The sequence below is a fragment of the Ylistrum balloti genome, unplaced genomic scaffold, assembly GCF_031769215.1.
Source record: "Ylistrum balloti isolate Yb309-2 unplaced genomic scaffold, AGI_CSIRO_Ybal_v1 Utg369938, whole genome shotgun sequence".
NCBI classification, from domain to species: domain Eukaryota; kingdom Metazoa; phylum Mollusca; class Bivalvia; order Pectinida; family Pectinidae; genus Ylistrum; species Ylistrum balloti.
This window is the reverse complement of record NW_026782047.1, coordinates 711,388-732,998: the sequence shown is the minus strand read 5'-3', so window position 1 is coordinate 732,998 and position 21,611 is coordinate 711,388. Positions and strand designations below refer to the sequence as shown.

At 36.0% G+C, this 21,611-nt stretch overlaps 1 protein-coding gene across 1 annotated transcript; it reads left to right on the top strand.

Moving 5' to 3' along the window:
• Positions 1 to 20,269: 20,269 nt before the first annotated feature.
• On the top strand, positions 20,270 to 21,409 carry LOC132547217 (uncharacterized). Its single transcript, XM_060210981.1, has one exon. The coding sequence runs from the start codon at positions 20,270 to 20,272 to the stop codon at positions 21,407 to 21,409; it is 1,140 nt and encodes a 379-aa protein (XP_060066964.1).
• Positions 21,410 to 21,611: the final 202 nt, after the last annotated feature.

The window sequence follows — 21,611 nt, the reverse complement described above, 5'->3', positions numbered from 1 at the left end:
TAGAATGGCTAAAATGCTAATGATAACCTTTTAGCGAATGAATCCTTGCTTTAATTCTTTTGAATACTTAAAATGGCTAAAACGTCTGACTAACGATAGCCAGTATTTCAATTAGAGCCTTAACAGCTGTATGATGTAGTTAAAATCATCATTTGACTCCACTGGATCAAAATCTATATTTGCGTTTACAGGCGTTATAAAGTTTTGTGTCTTATGTTACAATCTTGCAGCCACATTCGTTTATCTGTTTTGTACTACTCTCTGTACCGGCTTACGTTATTTCTAATTTTGTTGGCTTTCCGCGAATACGAAATATTACATGAACACTCAAAATCAGTTGCCGTTCTTTTTGTATACATGTATCTTGCCATAACGAAAACCCACGCGCGTTCATATGCGTTTAGTCTAAAAATAGCTGGATTGCAGAGTTGCGTAGGAGTATGTTTACTAAGTTCATGCAATCCAACAGGTGTCTTGTGTTTGTAACAGAATTTTACAATCTCATCTATTTCCGTAAATAGCGCGTTGCAGACAGCTGTTGTGGGCTGTTGTAACAGGAGCATGCGCAGCCTTATATTTATATAGTAAATTAAATAACCGATTAATACACGTACGTGCATTTACATATCAAACTGACAAAAACGTAGTGGCATTTATCTTACTTATGAATGCATACTGGGTTTCAAAATATTGCGAAGATGAAAATAAGTGATATATAGGTTATAGACATAATTTTCGAAGATCAAATTATCTTGGCTTTATCAATACCTTGAAGAAATGGAAATGAAAGCACTAGAAAAGTTACAGCATTGAATTTCTGAAAGTCTCCCAAATTTAAATTGCGTCTTCCGTAAATGAGATTTTTGAGAAAATCTTTCACAAAATCAATATTTAAGACCTCTATCTTCTATTTTGGATTCTCCATACTGTTGTTATTATACTAATGACATGTGGTAAGGTGTATCGAAACACCCTCACATGCGACAAGATTCCAGAATAAAAATACGCAACTTCAACAACTTAACGAGTTAAAGTAATTTTCATATGTAAATTCATGTACAGCTCACTATCTTCATTTCGTCCTTCTAGGACTCATTAGTGATGCTACATCATACTGTTGTTTTGTCCTTCTGGACTCATCAGTGATGTTACATCATACACTGTTTAGTCCTTCTAGGATTCGTCAGTGATGTTACATCATACAGCTGTTCCGTCCTTCTATGACTCACCAGCGATGTAACATCACACAGCTGTTTAGTCCTCCTAGGACTCGCCAGTGATGTTACATTACATAGCTGTTTAGTCATTTTAGGACTCGTCAGTATTGTTACATCATACCGCTGTTTAGTCCTTCTAGGTATCGTTAGTGATGCTACATCATACAGCTATTTAGTCCTTCTAGTTCTCGTTAGTGATGCTACATCATACAGCTATTTAGTCCTTCTAGTTCTCGTTAGTGATGCTACATCATACAGCTATTTAGTCCTTCTAGTTCTCGTTAGTGATGCTACATCATTCAGCTTTTTTTGTCCTTCAAAGACTCGTTAGTGATGCTACATCATACAGCTATTTAGTCCTTCTAGTTCTCGTTAGTGATGCTACATCATACAGCTACTTTGTCCTTCTAGGTATCGTTAGTGATGCTACATCATTCAGCTTTTTTGTCCTTCAAAGACTCGTTAGTGATGCTACATCATACAGCTATTTAGTCCTTCTAGTTCTCGTTAGTGATGCTACATCATACAGCTATTTAGTCCTTCTAGTTCTCGTTAGTGATGCTACATCATACAGCTACTTTGTCCTTCTAGGTCTCGTTAGTGATGCTACATCATACAGCTATTTAGTCCTTCTAGTTCTCGTTAGTGATGCTACATCATACAGCTACTTTGTCCTTCTAGGTCTCATTAGTGATGCTACATCATTCAGCTTTTTTGTCCTTCAAAGACTCGTTAGTGATGCTACATCATACAGCTATTTAGTCCTTCTAGTTCTCGTTAGTGATGCTACATCATACAGCTACTTTGTCCTTCTAGGTCTCGTTAGTGATGCTACATCATACAGCTATTTAGTCCTTCTAGTTCTCGTTAGTGATGCTACATCATACAGCTACTTTGTCCTTCTAGGTTTCGTTAGTGATTCTACATCATACAGCTACTTTGTCCTTCTAGGTCTCGTTAGTGATGCTACATCATACAGCTACTTTGTCCTTCTAGGTTTCGTTAGTGATTCTACATCATACAGCTACTTTGTCCTTCTAGGTCTCGTTAGTGATGCTACATCATACAGCTACTTTGTCCTTCTAGGTATCGTTAGTGATTCTACATCATACAGCTATTTTGTCCTTCAAAGACTCGTTAGTGATGCTACATCCTATAGCTACTTTGTCCTTCAAAGACTCGTTAGTGATGCTACATCATACAGCTACTTTGTCCTTCTAGGTCTCGTTAGTGATGCTACATCCTATAGCTACTTTGTCCTTCAAAGACTCGTTAGTGATGCTACATCATACAGCTACTTTGTCCTAGGTTTCGTTAGTGATGCCGAAATGCCTTAATATCAAACCTAGAAGGAAACAGAGTTATAAATTGTCAATATTATTCAATTACTAAATTATTAAAAGGTGCTATTCACCAGTATGTCTTTGTACTCAAATCTACACACGGACTGCCTTTATTATGCATGTGCGTTGAAATTATACGAGGCAGGCGATTGGTTTTATCTGTTCGGCAAAACTACGTAGTTTCTGAGGTGATAACGGACAAGTTGTTAATTGCATACATTCCATGTTGTATCGCGCGTGCTATATCGACAAAGCGTCAATTGTGGATCGTTTTGTTTACAGATGTTTGAGTCGGTCAATATTTTGGGCTGATGTTCCTACTGTGTTTTCTATCAATATTTGAATTATCTATGATATTAAGTCTCAGCATGGAGAAATGATGAAAATACTTGACCGATATTGAAATAATCTTAATTCGATAAAATTGGAGGAGGTTCTTACTTAATTTACCATTACCATTGGGCTTACAAATTTATCATTTTGTTGACAAGGAAAGCATAACGAACACCACTTGTACCGTTGTGCTCATTTACTGGTAAAGTTGCTATATACTGTATAGCACGCACAGTCTGTGGGAATATACCAGTTAATAAAAGTCTGTATTCAATATATGACCATGTATTAATGACTTTCTTTTTAAAACCTACTAAGAATTATCATATTTGATTTATTTAAAGATTATAATATTATATTGCATCAAAATGAATCTCTGGCATCACAGCATTATTAACTGCTTACATTTCTTAACTAGCATTGCATTATCTGTTTATACCTAATCCACTAGTGATTTCAAAAGGCAAGAAGTCGTATTTGAAGTTGGAGGCATTTCCAGCAGTGCATCGACATAAAACCGGCAATTTCGTGTCCTTAGAATGCTGCTGTTGGATTAAATCCCTGAAGTGATGACATTTATAAGCACATGAGTGTAAGTGTACCCATTGGCATTCAATTTATGTCCAACTTAACAATACAAATAATAGTCATTATTTTTTCAAGTTGGTCGAAAGTGTCGGAACGGGAGATTTTGATTGACGGCAAAAAGTACACGATAAACTGAAAGGAAAAACAACAATATACAGTAGATTACACTACATCTATATTATCCTTCGTGATTGACAGGCTAAGTACCCGATAAACTGAAGAAATAACACCAGGATCCTGACTCACTACATCACCGTTATACCCTAACCAGCGAACACCAGATAACGCACGCCCTCTAGTGTTAGCAGTTTCTGGACCACGTCCAAACCAGAGACGTAATGATGGAGTTTTTGTCAGGATGTGATTTTCTGACCATGAAAGTATGGAAGCCGAATTGTTTGCGAGGCACAGCACTCAATTATGTTATTTTTTCTTGCTGAGCAACGTCAGAATTCCTTATGTACACAATTTCCACAATTTTCGTTTTTAGAGGGTATAGGGAACGTCTCTATCGAAGTGGTGTACACAAACTGACCGTGCCAATTTGCATTCCATATCTCAAAATATTATTTCGGTGTCATTTTATTTAAACAAAAATTGGTTTAGTGAGGGAGAGTTTACTGGCTTTTTCATCTGTTCTTTTTAACGTTGCACAAATTACACGACATTTTGCAAACCGTTTAGAATATTGGGGAATATTCGTAAACATGTTATCGATTCTTTTTTACATCGCATTTTATACTTTAAAGACAAATGAAGAAAAGGTATGGAACATAGATAAACGAAATATATTATGATGTCATATGTTAACCAAAAGTAAAATATACTCGATACAGTAAAATCATGAATTTTCGTTGTTTTTGTTTGGTGGATTGCTTGGACGCTCGGAGTAGAATGTGTCCAAGATTTAATAAAGCTCTTGTAATTTGAAATGAAGTTCAAGTTTTGTAGGATCTCCTGAGTACGATCTATTAAAAAACCCAAGCGTCCACGTATAAATCATACTTTCGTTCAAAACCCACGAAATTTGAGTCTCGCAAGAACGTGTGATGTTTCAGTAGTTACAAATGAGACGCTTAAGACGTCTATGTTCCCATGGATAACTATACATAATAACTTGTACTTTGCTAGGAGGATGATATATCTTATGCTAATAAGGATGTCACTTGTTTAAAAACTATCCAAACGAAAGTTGTTGGCCTCTGTGACTCTCTATGACTGAAATTGAAACGTATACGCTCTACCAAGAGTAGAGATTAAGGTTTCTTTTGTTGGTCAGAATGGTTCACTAGTTACCTCGATAGACCAAGGCTTGACACATCTCTGATATTAATTAATAAACGATTGCTCTCTTCGACTTTGCTCATTAGACAGCTAGGTCTAAGGTAATGCCGAGCACGTGTGTTAAGGAGTTCAGAAGTTCATCGCTCCATAACTACACACCAAGTCTGTTAGAATTCCTAGTTGATTTATTCGTTTTGGCAACGTCTTCCCAAACACTGGAAGTAGTAGTAACTCGATGATTTTCGTTTGTCGGAAACACTAACTGAATTACAGTATTATATAGAATAAAATTAAGACGAATTATTTTAATGTATACGAAGGAAATAAAACCATGGATCACAAAATCATCCGATTATATAGGAGGACGAAATGTTTCGAAAACATGATGATAAAACGAAAAAAATGATACACAAACGTGAAGTATTGATTGGGAATCGAGGTGGCCCAGAAGATACGATCTGTTCGTGTAACAGTCGTGGTGCCATTCATACTCTTCCCTATCAAAAACAGGAAATTAATGTACATATGTTCCATGATGTTAAAATCTTTGACCTGGTAAGACAACGAATTAGATTACTTGTATTAGACTTAGTCTACTCCTACAGAAACCTTTGTTACATTATCGATTTTATATATTTTGTCTGTCTGATATTTGATTAGTGCAAAAATACATTGAAAAGATCAACTTTCTGCTTGATTAATATTTATATGAAAAACATTGATATTGGTCTTTTGTATTTGCATTTGTAGGAAGTATGCATTTTCCGTAATGATAATAAAAATAAATAAACAAAATGAATACATAAAACAATACAAATAAAAAGGTTAAGAAAAATGAACTTTAAGGTTTACTGTCTGTCTGAAAATCACAACGGCTGAGTTTTATTTATCCTGATAGCCTTTCGAGTGTATTGATTTCGGTATACATGGCTATAGCAATCTTCCCCTACCTCACAGGAATCACCCACGAATAGATCTTCTCATATATCGCAGTAGTTTCGGGAAAATCCAGCGATTAAGTGCTAATGGCTGTTTTGACCGCGACGGATCGCACTAATAGGGTCATAATGGGTACAGCTACAACACACAGCCTTGTCCAAGCCATCACCAATTGCAATTAATTAAGGTGTTCCTGGTCACAATCACAGCGAATAATGAGAGAAATCGGAGATTTCAACACCACAGGATAGCCTACAGAACTCGGAATAGTTTACATCGTGACTTTTATTGACTAAGCGGGATTGTCGCATGGCAAATCAATTGCAATCCAGAAGCTTAACATATATTGTGTTAATTGGATATGTGTATTGACCTATTTTACTCGTCATAGAAAGAAACTGTCGTATGTATATATGTGATAGCATAAATAGATATAATGTACGAGTCAGACAGGTATACAGAATTCTATGTAGATATAAACTATTGTTATCATTCATCTTTCAACAGATGGTAGACGTTATCGGTTTTTATGAGAGTCAATATTCATAAACTAATAATAACAGCACCAACACTAATGTGTATTAGAAAATGGCAACTGATAGGAAACAAAAATGAATTAAACGCAAAATATTGCCGTGTAGTGCAGACTCGGTGAGAAATAATTCGCATATTCACATATATGTACTCCGCTTGAAATTGTTTACTTCAGGTAGTGTTACTGTGAAGGTTAAAAGAGAAAACTCGTTAGTTTAAGTATAAAACGAAGAATGCTTGTTATAAAACGAGTCAGAAGTTACCTAGACATGTTTTGATATCGGATTACGGAGTAAACAGTAATAGCCATTGTCATATGAGGATGAATATGTAGAAGGAAGAAAAGGAGAGTGTGAGGGCGATATAAAAGAGACTAAATGATCATTTTGTGGACCCCATGTGTTGTAATGGTGGCTGGTGGCAGAATATCTAGTTTGGTGTCTTCAATGTCCCCTTAGACGAAGGCAACGAAGAAAATCCCCGATTCTGCAGAGGTCCTCCCAATTAGCCTTTTAATTGAAGGATAACAGGGAAACAATTACTGATTTGGATAACGCTGTTGAGTATATGAGACATTTATCAATCAAGGAGAGACAATATGGCAAATCTATAGGCAGAGATGATCACTTTAAAAGATAACGAATGAAACAGAATGTTGCTCTTGGTTTTTGTCTCTGCTTGTGTCGTTGCAATAACAGGGGCCAAGGAAGGACGTGTCATAGAGAACAAAAACAGAAGTGACCAAGCACAGCAAAGAAAAAGTCAGGAAAAATGAAAAAGAACAATAACATAGTTAATGCTAGCAGCTGATTTACGAGTCTACCCGAAACTCTCGATTCATCCGGATCTCACAATATGTTTTATGATCGAAAGAAGTGAACTGCATGAAGTTTACTTTTAGGCATGGGGTCACTTTAGGTATGATATGAACACTTTAATTTCACATTCGTTTGAAAATGGTAAGATTTATCAAAGAGCTTTTCAGTCTCACTTCTTTTTTTATAAAGTCTAAATTCTGGAGACAGTGCTGTCTATTTCAACCGAACTCTGTGGTACTTCTGTGAGGATGATGAAGGGTTCTCTTTACATTGTTGTTAAGTATTTACCAGAGACAAATATATAACGCATAAAAAGTTGTTTCTTAATCGTGTCAAATATTCTATTGGGTGGTCAACTGGTTGTGTCGTAATGTCTATTTCTGAGACCAAATAAGACCGGTGGGTATTCCAAGTTGCCGTGTGCTAGGACTATATATAGTATAGTATGTGGGCGGAGAGTGTAATCTAGGAAACGCACACATCCTCTGGGCAGCAACTGTTCATGGATCGAGGGGTGTTCCTAAATGAGTTCTACTGCAGATATAAAACGATAAAATGATTTTTGTTTACACATCCCGCGTTTTCAAGTTCACACGACAAGTAAGCTATTCAAAGACTAAAGAAAATCTGATAGAATATTTTCCAAGTCAACAAATCGAAAACATTAATGTAACTCTATTTCACAAAAGATTATAGAAAACGTGAAAACGTTTGTCTGACAAACAAATCAATAATCAATATTACGAAATCGATAATTTCTATTATGGAATAATGTTCATGTCAACGCCTACACAAAACCCATTGTAATGCTCGCTTGTGTCTATAGACACGCATCTTCGTCAGTCGTCGCCATTGCTAGGGAACGACACTGAGCGGTGGGCGTAGTAATTCGGATGTGTAGTTTCTGACCAACGCGAAATACGATCCGCCGTGGTCGACGTGTGATGAAAGATAGTCTATTTCCCTCGTGTGAGATACCATCTGGGCAGATTAAATATGACAGCGAAGACCCGTTAGTCTTACAAGGATTTGAAAAGTTCTTTAATATTTGATGAAGTATATCGATTCCCTATATTGGATGTAGTGTTATGCAATCAAATCATTTTGCTTATATTTTTAGTCACAATTATGTTTTTTTCAAGTTAATATTGAAAGAATTAACGTAATCCGGCCTTGGAGACCACAATAAACAATTCTGATTTATTAACCCTTTTTCTATTTTTACCATTAATATTGTATGAAATAAAACATCAATACATTTAACGTTCGGAATAAATCTTATATGACGAAATAGATGTGCTGACCGATACAGGACAAAGATCAGCGTGTTTAAATATTGCTAGAATCTAAAACCAGTTAAGCTACCAAAGCTTTGGGCAGCGCTCATCCGGACCTAACAGCTATCCTGGCGATCCCAGCAAGGCAAAATCAATTTGAACCATAACAATACCCTAAGTGCATAGAAGCACGAAACAGAGTAACGAAGGCTGTTAATTCGCCTGACCAATCAGCTGACCACTTCCCAGGAACCTATTTACGCAGTTGGATTCTAGCAATTGTCGGTGTTTGTGTGACCTCTAGTCATGTCAAGGTCAACTCCTGCGCGAAGTTTCATTACATGAATTAAAGAATTATAATATAATTTAATGTGCCAGAACATAAAATAAAATCATAAAACGGGATGAGCAATACTCAATGACCAGTTTTGTATAAAATCCCAAAGATTACAAACTGAGATATTCCTATTTTAACGCGCAGCTGATATAAAATCATTATCTTATAAAGATAAATTACTACATGGAGCAAGAGATAACTTTGATGGGGCCATAATGAACAGAATTATATCCCAACTCCGGTTAGCTTGATCTGTTCCTTTACGCCTACATCATATATCTCCCACCGGATGGAGTAATGAGCTCATGTATATCTTTAATATAAAAAACACATGGCCGACATGTGATTCATTTCATACAATAACAAAACAGTGGGCGATTAATGACTGAAGCAATTAGATAAAATACTATTTACATACATCAATCAACCAGGCTCTTCCTTCTAAGAATTCTTCTTCAGGTACAAGAAACCATTAGGTGTTTTGTTTCACCAATACTCACATGTTATATTGATATTTAAGTTAAATTACGTCCAACCCGTTTTTATGACGCAATGCAGTTGATGATTTGATAAAGTATGATTGATGAATTAATTAAACCGGCTATAAAATGTAGATGTGTGTCGGTATTAAGCTGACATAACAGTAATTAGCACGACTGCTGTTACGTATTAATAAATCGTTCAGACACATTCGTGATATAACTTGTTAGCATAAGGTCATATTTTTATTTATAGCTTTCCTTTAGCACAAGTTCTTGTATAGGAATTTTGATTGTGTTATTTGATTTGATTCAGTGTACATCAGTATATAAGTAGTTCTACATCATCTGTCGGCAGTGTACATCAGTATATAAGTAGTTCTACATCATCTGTCGGCAGTGTACATCAGTATATAACTAGTTCTACATCATCTGTCGGCAGTGTACATCAGTATATAAGTAGTTCTACATCATCTGTCGGCAGTGTACATTGTACAGTGTACATCAGTATATAAGTAGTTCTACATCATCTGCCGGCAGTGTACATCAGTATATAAGTAGTTCTACATCATCTGTCGGCAGTGTACATCAGTATATAGATATAAGTAGTTCTACATCATCTGTCGGCAGTGTACATCAGTATATAGATATAAGTAGTTCTACATCATCTGTCGGCAGTGTACATCAGTATATAAGTAGTTCTACATCATCTGTCCGCAGTGTACATCAGTATATAAGTAGTTCTACATCATCTGTCGGCAGTGTACATCAGTATATAAGTAGTTCTACATCATCTGTCGGCAGTGTACATCAGTATATAGATATAAGTAGTTCTACATCATCTGTCGGCAGTGTACATCAGTATATAACTAGTTCTACATCATCTGTCCGCAGTGTACATCAGTATATAAGTAGTTCTACACCATCTGTCGGCAGTGTACATCAGTATATAAGTAGTTCTACATCATCTGTCGGCAGTGTACATCAGTATATAGATATAAGTAGTTCTACATCATCTGTCCGCAGTGTACATCAGTATATAAGTAGTTCTACATCATCTGTCCGCAGTGTACATCAGTATATAAGTAGTTCTACATCATCTGTCGGCAGTGTACATCAGTATATAAGTAGTTCTACATCATCTGTCGGCAGTGTACATCAGTATATAGATATAAGTAGTTCTACATCATCTGTCGGCAGTGTACATTAGTATATAAGTAGTTCTACATCATCTGTCGGCAGTGTACATCAGTATATAGATATAAGTAGTTCTACATCATCTGTCGACAGTGTACATCAGTATATAGATATAAGTAGTTCTACATCATCTGTCGACAGTGTACATCAGTATATAGATATAAGTAGTTCTACATCATCTGTCGGCAGTGTACATCAGTATATAAGTAGTTCTACATCATCTGTCGGCAGTGTACATCAGTATATAAGTAGTTCTACATCATCTGTCGGCAGTGTACATCAGTATATAAGTAGTTCTACATCATCTGACCAGTATATAACTAGTTCTACATCATCTGTCGGCAGTGTACATCAGTATATAAGTAGTTCTACATTATCTGTCGGCAGTGTACATCAGTATATAAGTAGTTCTACATCATCTGTCCGCAGTGTACATCAGTATATAAGTAGTTCTACATCATCTGTCGGCAGTGTACATCAGTATATGAATATAAGTAGTTCTACACCATCTGTCCGCAGTGTACATCAGTATATAAGTAGTTCTACACCAACTGTCGGCAGTGTACATCAGTATATAAGTATATAAGTATCAGTATAAAGTACATCATCTGTCGTGTACAGTATATAATATAAGTACATCAGTATATAAGTAGTTCTACATCATCTGTCGGCAGTGTACATCAGTATATAAGTAGTTCTACACCAACTGTCGGCAGTGTACATCAGTATATAACTAGTTCTACATCATCTGTCCGCAGTGTACATCAGTATATAAGTAGTTCTACATCATCTGTCGGCAGTGTACATCAGTATATAAGTAGTTCTACACCAACTGTCGGCAGTGTACATCAGTATATAACTAGTTCTACATCATCTGTCGGCAGTGTACATCAGTATATAAGTAGTTCTACATCATCTGTCGGCAGTGTACATCAGTATATAAGTAGTTCTACATCATCTGTCGGCAGTGTACATCAGTATATAACTAGTTCTACATCATCTGTCGGCAGTGTACATCAGTATATAAGTAGTTCTACATCATCTGTCGGTAGTGTACATCAGTATATAAGTAGTTCTACATCATCTGTCGGCAGTGTACATCAGTATATAACTAGTTCTACATCATCTGTCGGCAGTGTACATCAGTATATAACTAGTTCTACATCATCTGTCGGCAGTGTACATCAGTATATAAGTAGTTCTACATCATCTGTCGGCAGTGTACATCAGTATATAACTAGTTCTACATCATCTGTCGGCAGTGTACATCAGTATATAGATATAAGTAGTTCTACATCATCTGTCGGCAGTGTACATCAGTATATAAGTAGTTCTACATATCTGTCGGCAGTATATAGATATAAGTACATCAGTATATATATAAGTAGTTACATCATCTGTCGGCAGTGTACATCAGTATATAACTAGTTCTACATCATCTGTCCGCAGTGTACATCAGTATATAAGTAGTTCTACACCATCTGTCGGCAGTGTACATCAGTATATAAGTAGTTCTACATCATCTGTCGGCAGTGTACATCAGTATATAAGTAGTTCTACATCATCTGTCGGCAGTGTACATCAGTATATAAGTAGTTCTACATCATCTGTCGGCAGTGTACATCAGTATATAAGTAGTTCTACATCATCTGTCGGTAGTGTACATCAGTATATAGATATAAGTAGTTCTACATCATCTGTCGGCAGTGTACATCAGTATATAGATATAAGTAGTTCTACATCATCTGTCGGCAGTGTACATCAGTATATAAGTAGTTCTACATCATCTGTCGGCAGTGTACATCAGTATATAGATATAAGTAGTTCTACATCATCTGTCGGCAGTGTACATCAGTATGATATCCTTGTTGTGTTAGATACGCTGTGTAGGATGCCGTGTTGAAGTAATTGTTTTATTTTTGAAAAATAATGAGCTTATGTAATGAACGGAAAACAATTAAGAAGAGATGAAAATAAAAGAAAGCACCGTTACAATTTATAGATATAAACTTCTCGAACAATAATTGACCTAAACATGTCATGTGCCGTAAGTCGTAACGACGAATATTTTTTTTTAATTCTTATTTTAAAACATCGTATTCAGCTACATTTTTGTCATACCAACCAAAACAAGCAATATGTTCCCCGATATAACATACGAGGAAAAACTTCAATTCAATTATTATAATATTCTTCAAAAAATCTCATCCCGATTTCTCCGTAACGGTTTTACAACAAGGCTTTGCATTCACAGATCATGATTTTTTTATCAAGTACTGGCATGTTAGATTCAATTTAAAGTCAGTTCGGTTAGTTCCAAGTAGAAAAGAGTCCACTACACTCACCCCGAGGCTATGAAACCTTCGCCAGTTTTTATCTCGTTATCTCCCTTTAATTCAATCACGAGGTTTATTATTCTCTCGACCGGTAAGCCGGCCCCGGGTTACTACTTGTTTACGTACCGCCTATTAAATGCCTTACTACCTGTTGGCTTCATTACCTATCTTTTTATCAATTTAGTGGCTTGGCAAGAATCCAAGTCAATTTGCTTCTCCATCAGAAGATTTCCTATATAAATATGCATTCACTGTTAGACACAAACTGTAGGCCCTTTTAATACTTCCAACTTCAGAAGATTCCTCTGATGCAATTTGTACTTTAATTAACGTCTTAATGACAAAATTGACGGACATCCAATGGTACCATCTGTACATGTGATGGAAATGGCGTGACTTTTGATGTGTTGGGATGACGTCGATTCTATAAGCGAGTGACACACGCTCTAGTAGGAAGCACCGAGTAGACTTTCTGCCTACGGAGTCGTTATACTTACAAAGCAAAACTAGCTTGGACAGACACTTTGATGCGTCATTTACGTGTGAAATAGTATCATGGTTTCCCCGAGCTTTTCTTTACATACATTATTATTTCTCGAAAAGGCATTTTGACGGCCTGAGGTGCACTCTATTTTACAGAGTTATGTCCTTTCCGATATCACCACACAAAGACCCCCCCCCCCCCACCCCGCACCCCCCACCCCCTTTTCTTTTTATGACAGTTACATACTACAGTGTCATTTGAGAGTAATATCGATATAGAACATGTTTGGTACGAGGACGACTAGGCTCATTTACAAATATATGTACTATCATAGGCTTCCGGAAAATATGACATCCGCTTAAATATGTCTGTAAGCTGCATGTACAATTTTGTAAGACATATCTAATATTAAAAAAAACACAATCTACAAAACTATCTGAGAGCGAATTCGACAACATAATACGACAAGCGGCAATCACATTTTACATACGGCACAGACAACTCTCATGTCATTTAAAAAAAACAACAAACGCATAATGTAAGAAAAAAGACTTGTTTTAAACTTGCAGGCGTTTAAATGTCATCGTAATAGTTCTTCGAACGTTCTGGTATGTCGCTAGTGCCGTTCATAGCTTTATAAAATTAGTATTTATTGTGATATAAGTACCGTACAAATTAATCAGTTAATTTGCAAACTTCTCCAAATATCTGATATAAACTATGTATGTCTCGTCCAATTGTCTCTGTGTTACCAAAACGAGCCCCTGTACTTTCCTACAAGATCAATAGACGGCGCTAAGGGAGTAAAAAATGGACAAGCAGGTTTATAGTTAGAGAAATAGAATCAACTCCTGATACTGGATGTTTTTATGGTCCTGGAAGTGCACATAATGTTTCTTATACTACTCCGTTATTTAAAAACAGTCTTTGGACAATGGTGAGTGACAATGAAGCAGACAGTTTTTATATTACTATTCGAACGGTGCTGGCAGAATTCCTAAAATAACGACAGTGTGCAGTTAGTGCAGGGCAATCAATCCTCGGCCACGGATGACGTTTACACAGCGGCCAATATGGCGTCAAGCAACAATATCATTAAGAGTCTGTTATTGCCAACTGACCTATTTATGTATATCTTGACATTGTGTAGGAACCAAATGAATTATTGAATGTTAATATCCGGACGTTCCTTCATTGATGTTGCCAACATTGTCGATGACAAGAATTCATTAAATTTCCTGTTCAAGTGATTTTCATGATAATCATTTACGGTTAGTGTCAAAGTATAGGATTGCAGCATATCAATAATTCAAAGGGGATAGACAGTCGTTCTGACATTTAAAGTTTCCCGTGTTTATCCGAGACACCTAAAACAAAACAAATCACACAGAACCTTGATATTATTTTTTGACACACGAGCCTTCTTTTTCCGACGACACCTAATGATCGTCCATATTTTTATGTCTCTTTCCTCAAACCCTGAGTTATTCCGTCAGCTGAAATTGGATTATTTGGAACAAACGTTTGAAAATCGAATAAGCTGTGACATGTAAACACTATATATTTGGAAAGTAAACTTCACTATTTAGAAATTTAAAAAAAAAACCGAAATATTGAGACCGTCATGCTTTATAGCTTTGTGGAAATATCTTCGTGTAAGTTACGATATACTAAGTCTCCGGGTCAGCGGCTGTGAAGATTAGTGTCTGTGCTTCCGGTTCCGGTGGGTATGTTTATTTCTATGTAAAAGTAAGATCGATGTGTTGTATCTAAAGGTGAAATTTTGCAATTATTTTGTTCCTGTGAAAAGATTTTCGTATCACAACCACTTAAAATGTTGCTACAACCAGTGATTAAAATATTATTTTAGTTTGAGATTAATCAAATGTTTTCCAAGAGTATTTATAATTGATAAATCACTCATTTGAGCCAAAGTCTTTCCATGATTTCACAATTTTACCGTGTACAATGTTCCTTTTTGCTGTATCAGTAAGGTTTACCCATTTTAAAACCTTAAGCTTGACATTGCTGTCCGTATGACACGCTAAACTCACTCATATTTGTCCATCAACTTACCGTTCGAAAATGTATTACGCAAAATGATGAACATTTGTCAAACAAATACAAAATATCGTTTAAAGTTGATGTGTTGTACAAGCGATTTGTTACATCAGGTAGAAAATGATTGGAGGAGGAAAGGGTCGGGATTTGAAAGGACTATATGTTGTTAGTGTCACTATAAAATCTACATAATGTGTCAAGCGACCTTTGGTAGATTAAATACTATAACGCTAAAAATGCCTATCCATTTCTGATCCAAGAATAATTGTTATGATTTGTTTTGTTTTTATTTTTTGTTCGTTTGTTTTGCTTTTAGGAATTTGTGTTCTAATCTAGAAAAAAAAGTTGAAAATGTGAAAAAAGAATACTTATTATTGATATTGAAGTCGTCACATATCCCTAGATGAATGATGTGTTGATATCACGTAAAAACCTCACGATGACATTACTGAATTCTGACTCACTTGAAACATATATATAGCTTCGTCAAGAATGAAATCATTTCGTAAACTTTAACCACACTGTAGACTCGCTGATTCACAATAGATGTATTATGTATTATGTAATATTACTTTGGACTTTATTCATATGAAGTGATAATATTTATCGTATTTTCTCAGTAAGGATAGTAAGTAGCGGTGGATATATACGGACAGCCATCTCTTCATACATGTATCGATCTTACGAGATGTCTAGACTGATGACAGAGTATAAATCTGTCTGACGCTCAACATTCTACGCAGCACACTCCAAATTAAAAACATGGTACTGCGTTGTAATTTCTTGTCATTGGATCAGAGCGACTGATGGCTGAACATTCCTTAAGATGTCTGGTTTTCCTATTTATTTTCGTTTTACTTTTCATTTATTTCAAAGTGTATGCACATCGTTCTGTTTTGCTCTCAATACTATTCAAATAAAGCATCACGTGTTTTATCACTATGCGGTAATTCACCAGATGGTTATTCAGACGTATAGAAACTGTTTTACATCGGGATTCTTTTATTTCATAGCACCTCATTCCAAAGTCAATTTTTACGGGTGTGAAACTGAACTTTAAAAACTCGTAAAGCAGATATTGCATATTATGAAACAATACACAAATATACAATAAAAGAAATAAAGGAACTCGCGAATGTGACAAATGCACGCGATCGTCTGCCGAAAGACGATGGGAAAGTAGGTCAGAGAAGAAACGGACCAGTTGAACTATGCACATTGGCACGGCCATGCTTATAAAGTAACATGCTAAGCTGTGGTAAGAACTGCACTGAATGACCTGACTAGGTTAACAAAACGCTTGGAAGTTATGACTTTCGCAGTATTAATGTCTGGTAGACTTTTTCAGTCAGTGGTCATGTGTTCGAACCTCGATGAAGTCTAGATATCAGAACCGACTCTGTAAACATATAGCATGTCTTTAGAACCTTAAGTTGGTGTAAACATAACGTGTTTTTAATTCTGTATCGTAATAATCGTGATTGATCGCATGGTATAATTCTCGACAGTTGCGTTCATGTAATACATATCTTGATACTCTGGTGTTCTTTCTTGATTTTCAATGATTTGTGGTATGCGATGTGATCGTTCCAGACATTGAAAGTGGGACTTGTACACTCCAACGATATTATTTTATATATATACAGTTTGTATTTCAAAATAAACCATAATTTCAAACATTACTTTCTCGCAACAAGTTGTGGTGGGGATTATAGGGTTCTGTCCTTATAATTTCTGTCCTCCAACAACGTCTTTATCGACGTCATTTATCATCAGAGTACCATGGAACTTCTATACGTACTCATGTGTTCACATCTCGACCTCCTGGTGTTCAAATCAGTGGTAACTGTAGCAATCAGTGGATGTTGACGATTAAATGACGTCATTTTATAGCACACTCTCATTAATCGTTATCGCTTACTTCCACCCGTTGTAATAACAAAAATTGAGTTCAGTGTTACTATAAATAGAAACGTATGTCCTCATTCTACAGACTTCGTTTGTAGCCGAATGTCAGGAAAATTTACAATCATCTATTTTTATACTAGGTCGCTTTTCGACATTCTCCGTCCTAAAATTAAGGTTAATGTTAAAATGTATATCAATTTTCGACGGCCTGCTCTATCCTTGGTACGAGATGGCGCCTCGACCTCCTTGGATAAAAATGAACTCTCCATTTTTATTGTTAAAATTGTTCATATTGTAAAACAGTTGTCAGTAACAGAGAAATCTGCTAGGATTTTCGGTTACTGTCAAAGCAATACACAGATTGATGTATTCGTATGGTTTTAAACTTTTCGATTAGATCCTGGCTCGAGGGGATTTGTGTCGTCTGCGACACATTTCTCTAATGTATTGTAATATTGTCCCTTTAAAAGACCACTATTTTTACACTCAGTGAAAGATTTGGTCTAGACAAACGATTCCTCTCGTGTATTACATCATTTTGGGTTTCCCACAAAAAACTGATGATTGTTACAGGGAACCCGGATGTCGAACCCGGATTATTGTCATGTGGTTTTAATGTTAAATCAGTCTGTCTGACTGCAGTTAGTACACACTGTTTAATCTGTCTTTAGTGATATATTGAAATAAAGATGCTTTTAAAGTATAAAAATTATAGATATTACACAAATATTAGAATACGATTCTTACCAGACCTGGCTAAAATAGTATTTTCAGGTAGATACACGGCTAGAATCACGATTCAACAACACGATTGTGGTTAAACTTTCAGTCTTCAATTTCAAAAAATTGCTCATATGGGATACAAATCCATTGAGGATAGGTTTAGGCAGGAAGTATCGTTTCTTTCAAACAATCATCTACAGAACGGCGCTTAGCGAGGACAATATCAATAAACAGTTAATTATGTATGGCTGGGAAATGTGAATGGATTTATCTTTTGTGGACAGTGCAATCATGTCTCAAGCGGAAGTATTATTTTTTCTCAAATGATCATGTTTAATGAAATATTGATGACGTTTAGCAAAAGTCCACCTAAATCCCTAGTCAATATATCGTAATATGTTGACAAACAGCTGCTTTATCTAGCCACGTCGAGTTGCGGAAAAATTACAATAAGTATTATTTAATATCAGGATACACGCAATAGTATCTACGTCACAACAATAACTGACAAATCACAGCCGTTATCTTTGTGGCAACCAGACCATGGTAGTGAGGAAATTACTATATCATTTTTATTCAAGGACTAATTTGTAAAACAAATACTTATAAGGACTTATTTTATTGTAACAGTGTTTAATAATGTCACTTAAAGTTTTAAGGAAATGGCTCTATTCCCACTTTCAGTAAATACCACGTGTTTCCCTCGTGTAAACAAACTGGTGCATTTTCTAACCATTCTAACAACTAAAGACGTCAACCTGTTTATGTCTCAGTAGTAAAAAATACCTATTATGTTAAAAAAAATATTCTCTCTCCAAATCGATGGAGAAAATGGCAAAATTAGATTTTAAAAATGTTACACTATTAAGTTTTATGAGGATAAGACCACGTGCTCCGGAAGGATTAGCAAGGAATGCGTTTTCACTGGATGGCGATGTTAGAGGCACTAACTTTAACTCTTCAGTTCTTTCTTCCTACCTATGTAAATAAGGACACAAAAGATAGCCAGTCTGGAACTGAACTATATTTGGCAGTCACCTGATACAAAACAGTGACGGTACAGGCGATGCAATGTATGTTCTTAAAACAGTGTAATTCGAGACCTGTTCCGCATTGCTCTTGGTGCGTTGACATAAAGTACAGAGAAAAAATCTGAAACTCGGAAAGGTTGTTATTGAAGGTAGACGTCTTTTTACAGGTTATAATAATACGACTTGAAAGTTAGCATCCGACAACAACACACATCATACAAGGTTACAAGAGTACTATCCACACGGTCTATAAATATAGACAAGACTTGGAAAACATCGAGCTCTCTGACCCTACATTTGATAATCTATTATTAAACTCAATTACAAAAAGTTGCCGGAGGTAAGGACACTTAATTCAACATTAACCCAATCCAAATTTAGAAACAAAAGATAAAATGCTTGGTTTTACTTGCATGTCTTTATAATTGTCATTGTGACGACGGTTTAACTTGACAACCACCGCCACAAATACCAGACCTGAAACGATATCCGTGTTAAATGGAATGTAGGCGTAAATTTGTGTTAGGCGATTATTGGCGTTAAAATCAATTCCTTATTTGAGCGTGTGTCTCAGGTAATTGATTCTAACTAAAGACAATGATTACGTAAGGCAATGAAATGGTCTCGAGTGATCCTGGTGATATTAAGCTTACTTACTCCTGTCAATTCTTTAAAATATCTATTGCAGGTTGACCACAATCTTGTTCATCGTCACTTCCGGTTGTGGCTCAAAATATATCTATTCACTGTATCCGTTCAAGATCAACGTGTTAACGTTGTGTTATGACGTAATGCTTTTTTTTTAGCACAAATTAAACATTACGCTAAGCATTTACATCTGCAAATACAGCTCTTATCACAAGATTACACAGAATACCACCTACCACATCCCAATAAAGAAAATAGAGTTAAATATAGACCGTACATGCAATTAAGTTGCATTACACGTCCGTTTCGTTCTGCTAAATCTATTTAGAGGTTTTATGAACCAAACGGTTGGGGATTAAGATAATTGTTTGTAAAACCAAAGTCGAACTACAAAAATGTTAAAATACAAATGTAGAAGTACAAGAGCATAATTTCCATTTTTTAAGATTTGAAAAATGCGAAAGAATATACAATATGATACATATATATATAAGGACACTTAAAATGAAGATTAAAGCAACTAGGCTACTAATGTTAGAAAATATAAAAGAGAAAAGCAGATAAGGTTTAAGTTATCAAGATTTTGAACAATATTGATCTTCTAGAGAAAGTGTTTCGATCATGTACTGTCGGGATTAGAGGATACTCAAAGAAATTAAATAAAAATTCAGCAATAGGATTAGCAAATTCAGGGACTCGCTTTCTGCAGTGGTTTTATCAGCCGCTTCTTCTATGACCACTTTCGATGATGCTAGACTTACAAATAATGGAAGGCTCATTCACGTAAATTTGTATTGTCTTTACCATGAGTTATTACAGGGCTCCTGTCACACCTCATTTTACCTAGTATTACATCTGATACATGTATATACTATCATAAATATCAAAACTGTGGATGAGGATATAGCTGTGGATGAGGATATAGCTGTGCATGAGGATATTGCTGTGGATGAGGATAAAGCTGTAGATGATGATATAGCTGTGCATGAGGATATATCTGTGCATGAGGATATTGCTGTGCATGAGGATATTGCTGTAGATGAGGATATAGCTGTGCATGAGGATATTGCTGTAGATGAGGATATAGCTGTGGATGAGGATAAAGCTGTAGATGATGATATAGCTGTGCATGAGGATATTGCTGTAGATGAGGATATAGCTGTGCATGAGGATATAGCTGTGCATGAGGATATTGCTGTAGATGAGGATATAGCTGTGCATGAGGATATTGCTGTAGATGATGATATAGCTGTGCATGAGGATATAGCTGTGCATGAGGATATTGCTGTAGATGATGATATAGCTGTGCATGAGGATATTGCTGTAGATGATGATATAGCTGTGCATGAGGATATTGCTGTAGATGAGGATATAGCTGTGCATGAGGATATTGCTGTGTATGAGGATATAGCTGTGAATGAGGATATAGCTGTGGATGGGAATATTGCTGTGTATGAGGATATTGCTGTGGATGAGGATATAGCTGTGGGTGAGGATATTGCTGTAGATGATGATATAGCTGTAGATGAGGATATAGCTGTAGATGAGGATATAGCTGTGGATGAGGATATAGCTGTGGATGAGAATATTGCTGTGGATGAGGATATTGCTGTGGATGGGGATATAGCTGTGTATGAGGATATTGCTGTGGATGAGGATATAGCTGTGGATGAGGATATAGCTGTGGATGAGGATATTACTGTAGATGACGATATAGCTGTGGATGAGGATATAGCTGTAGATGAGGATATAGCTGTGGATGAGGATATAGCTTTGTATGAGGATATTACTGTGTATGAGGATATTGCTGTGTATGAGGATATTGCTGTGTATGAGGATATAGCTGTGGATGAGATGGGGATATTGCTGTAGATGAGAATATTGCTGTGTGGATGAGGATATTGCTGTGTATGAGGATATAGCTGTAGATGAGGATATAGCTGTGGATGAGGATATATAGCTTTGTATGAGGATATTGCTGTGTATGAGGATATAGCTGTGGGTGAGAATATAGCAGTATGTATGAGGATATAGCTGTGGATGAGAATATTGCTGTGGATGAGGATATAGCTGT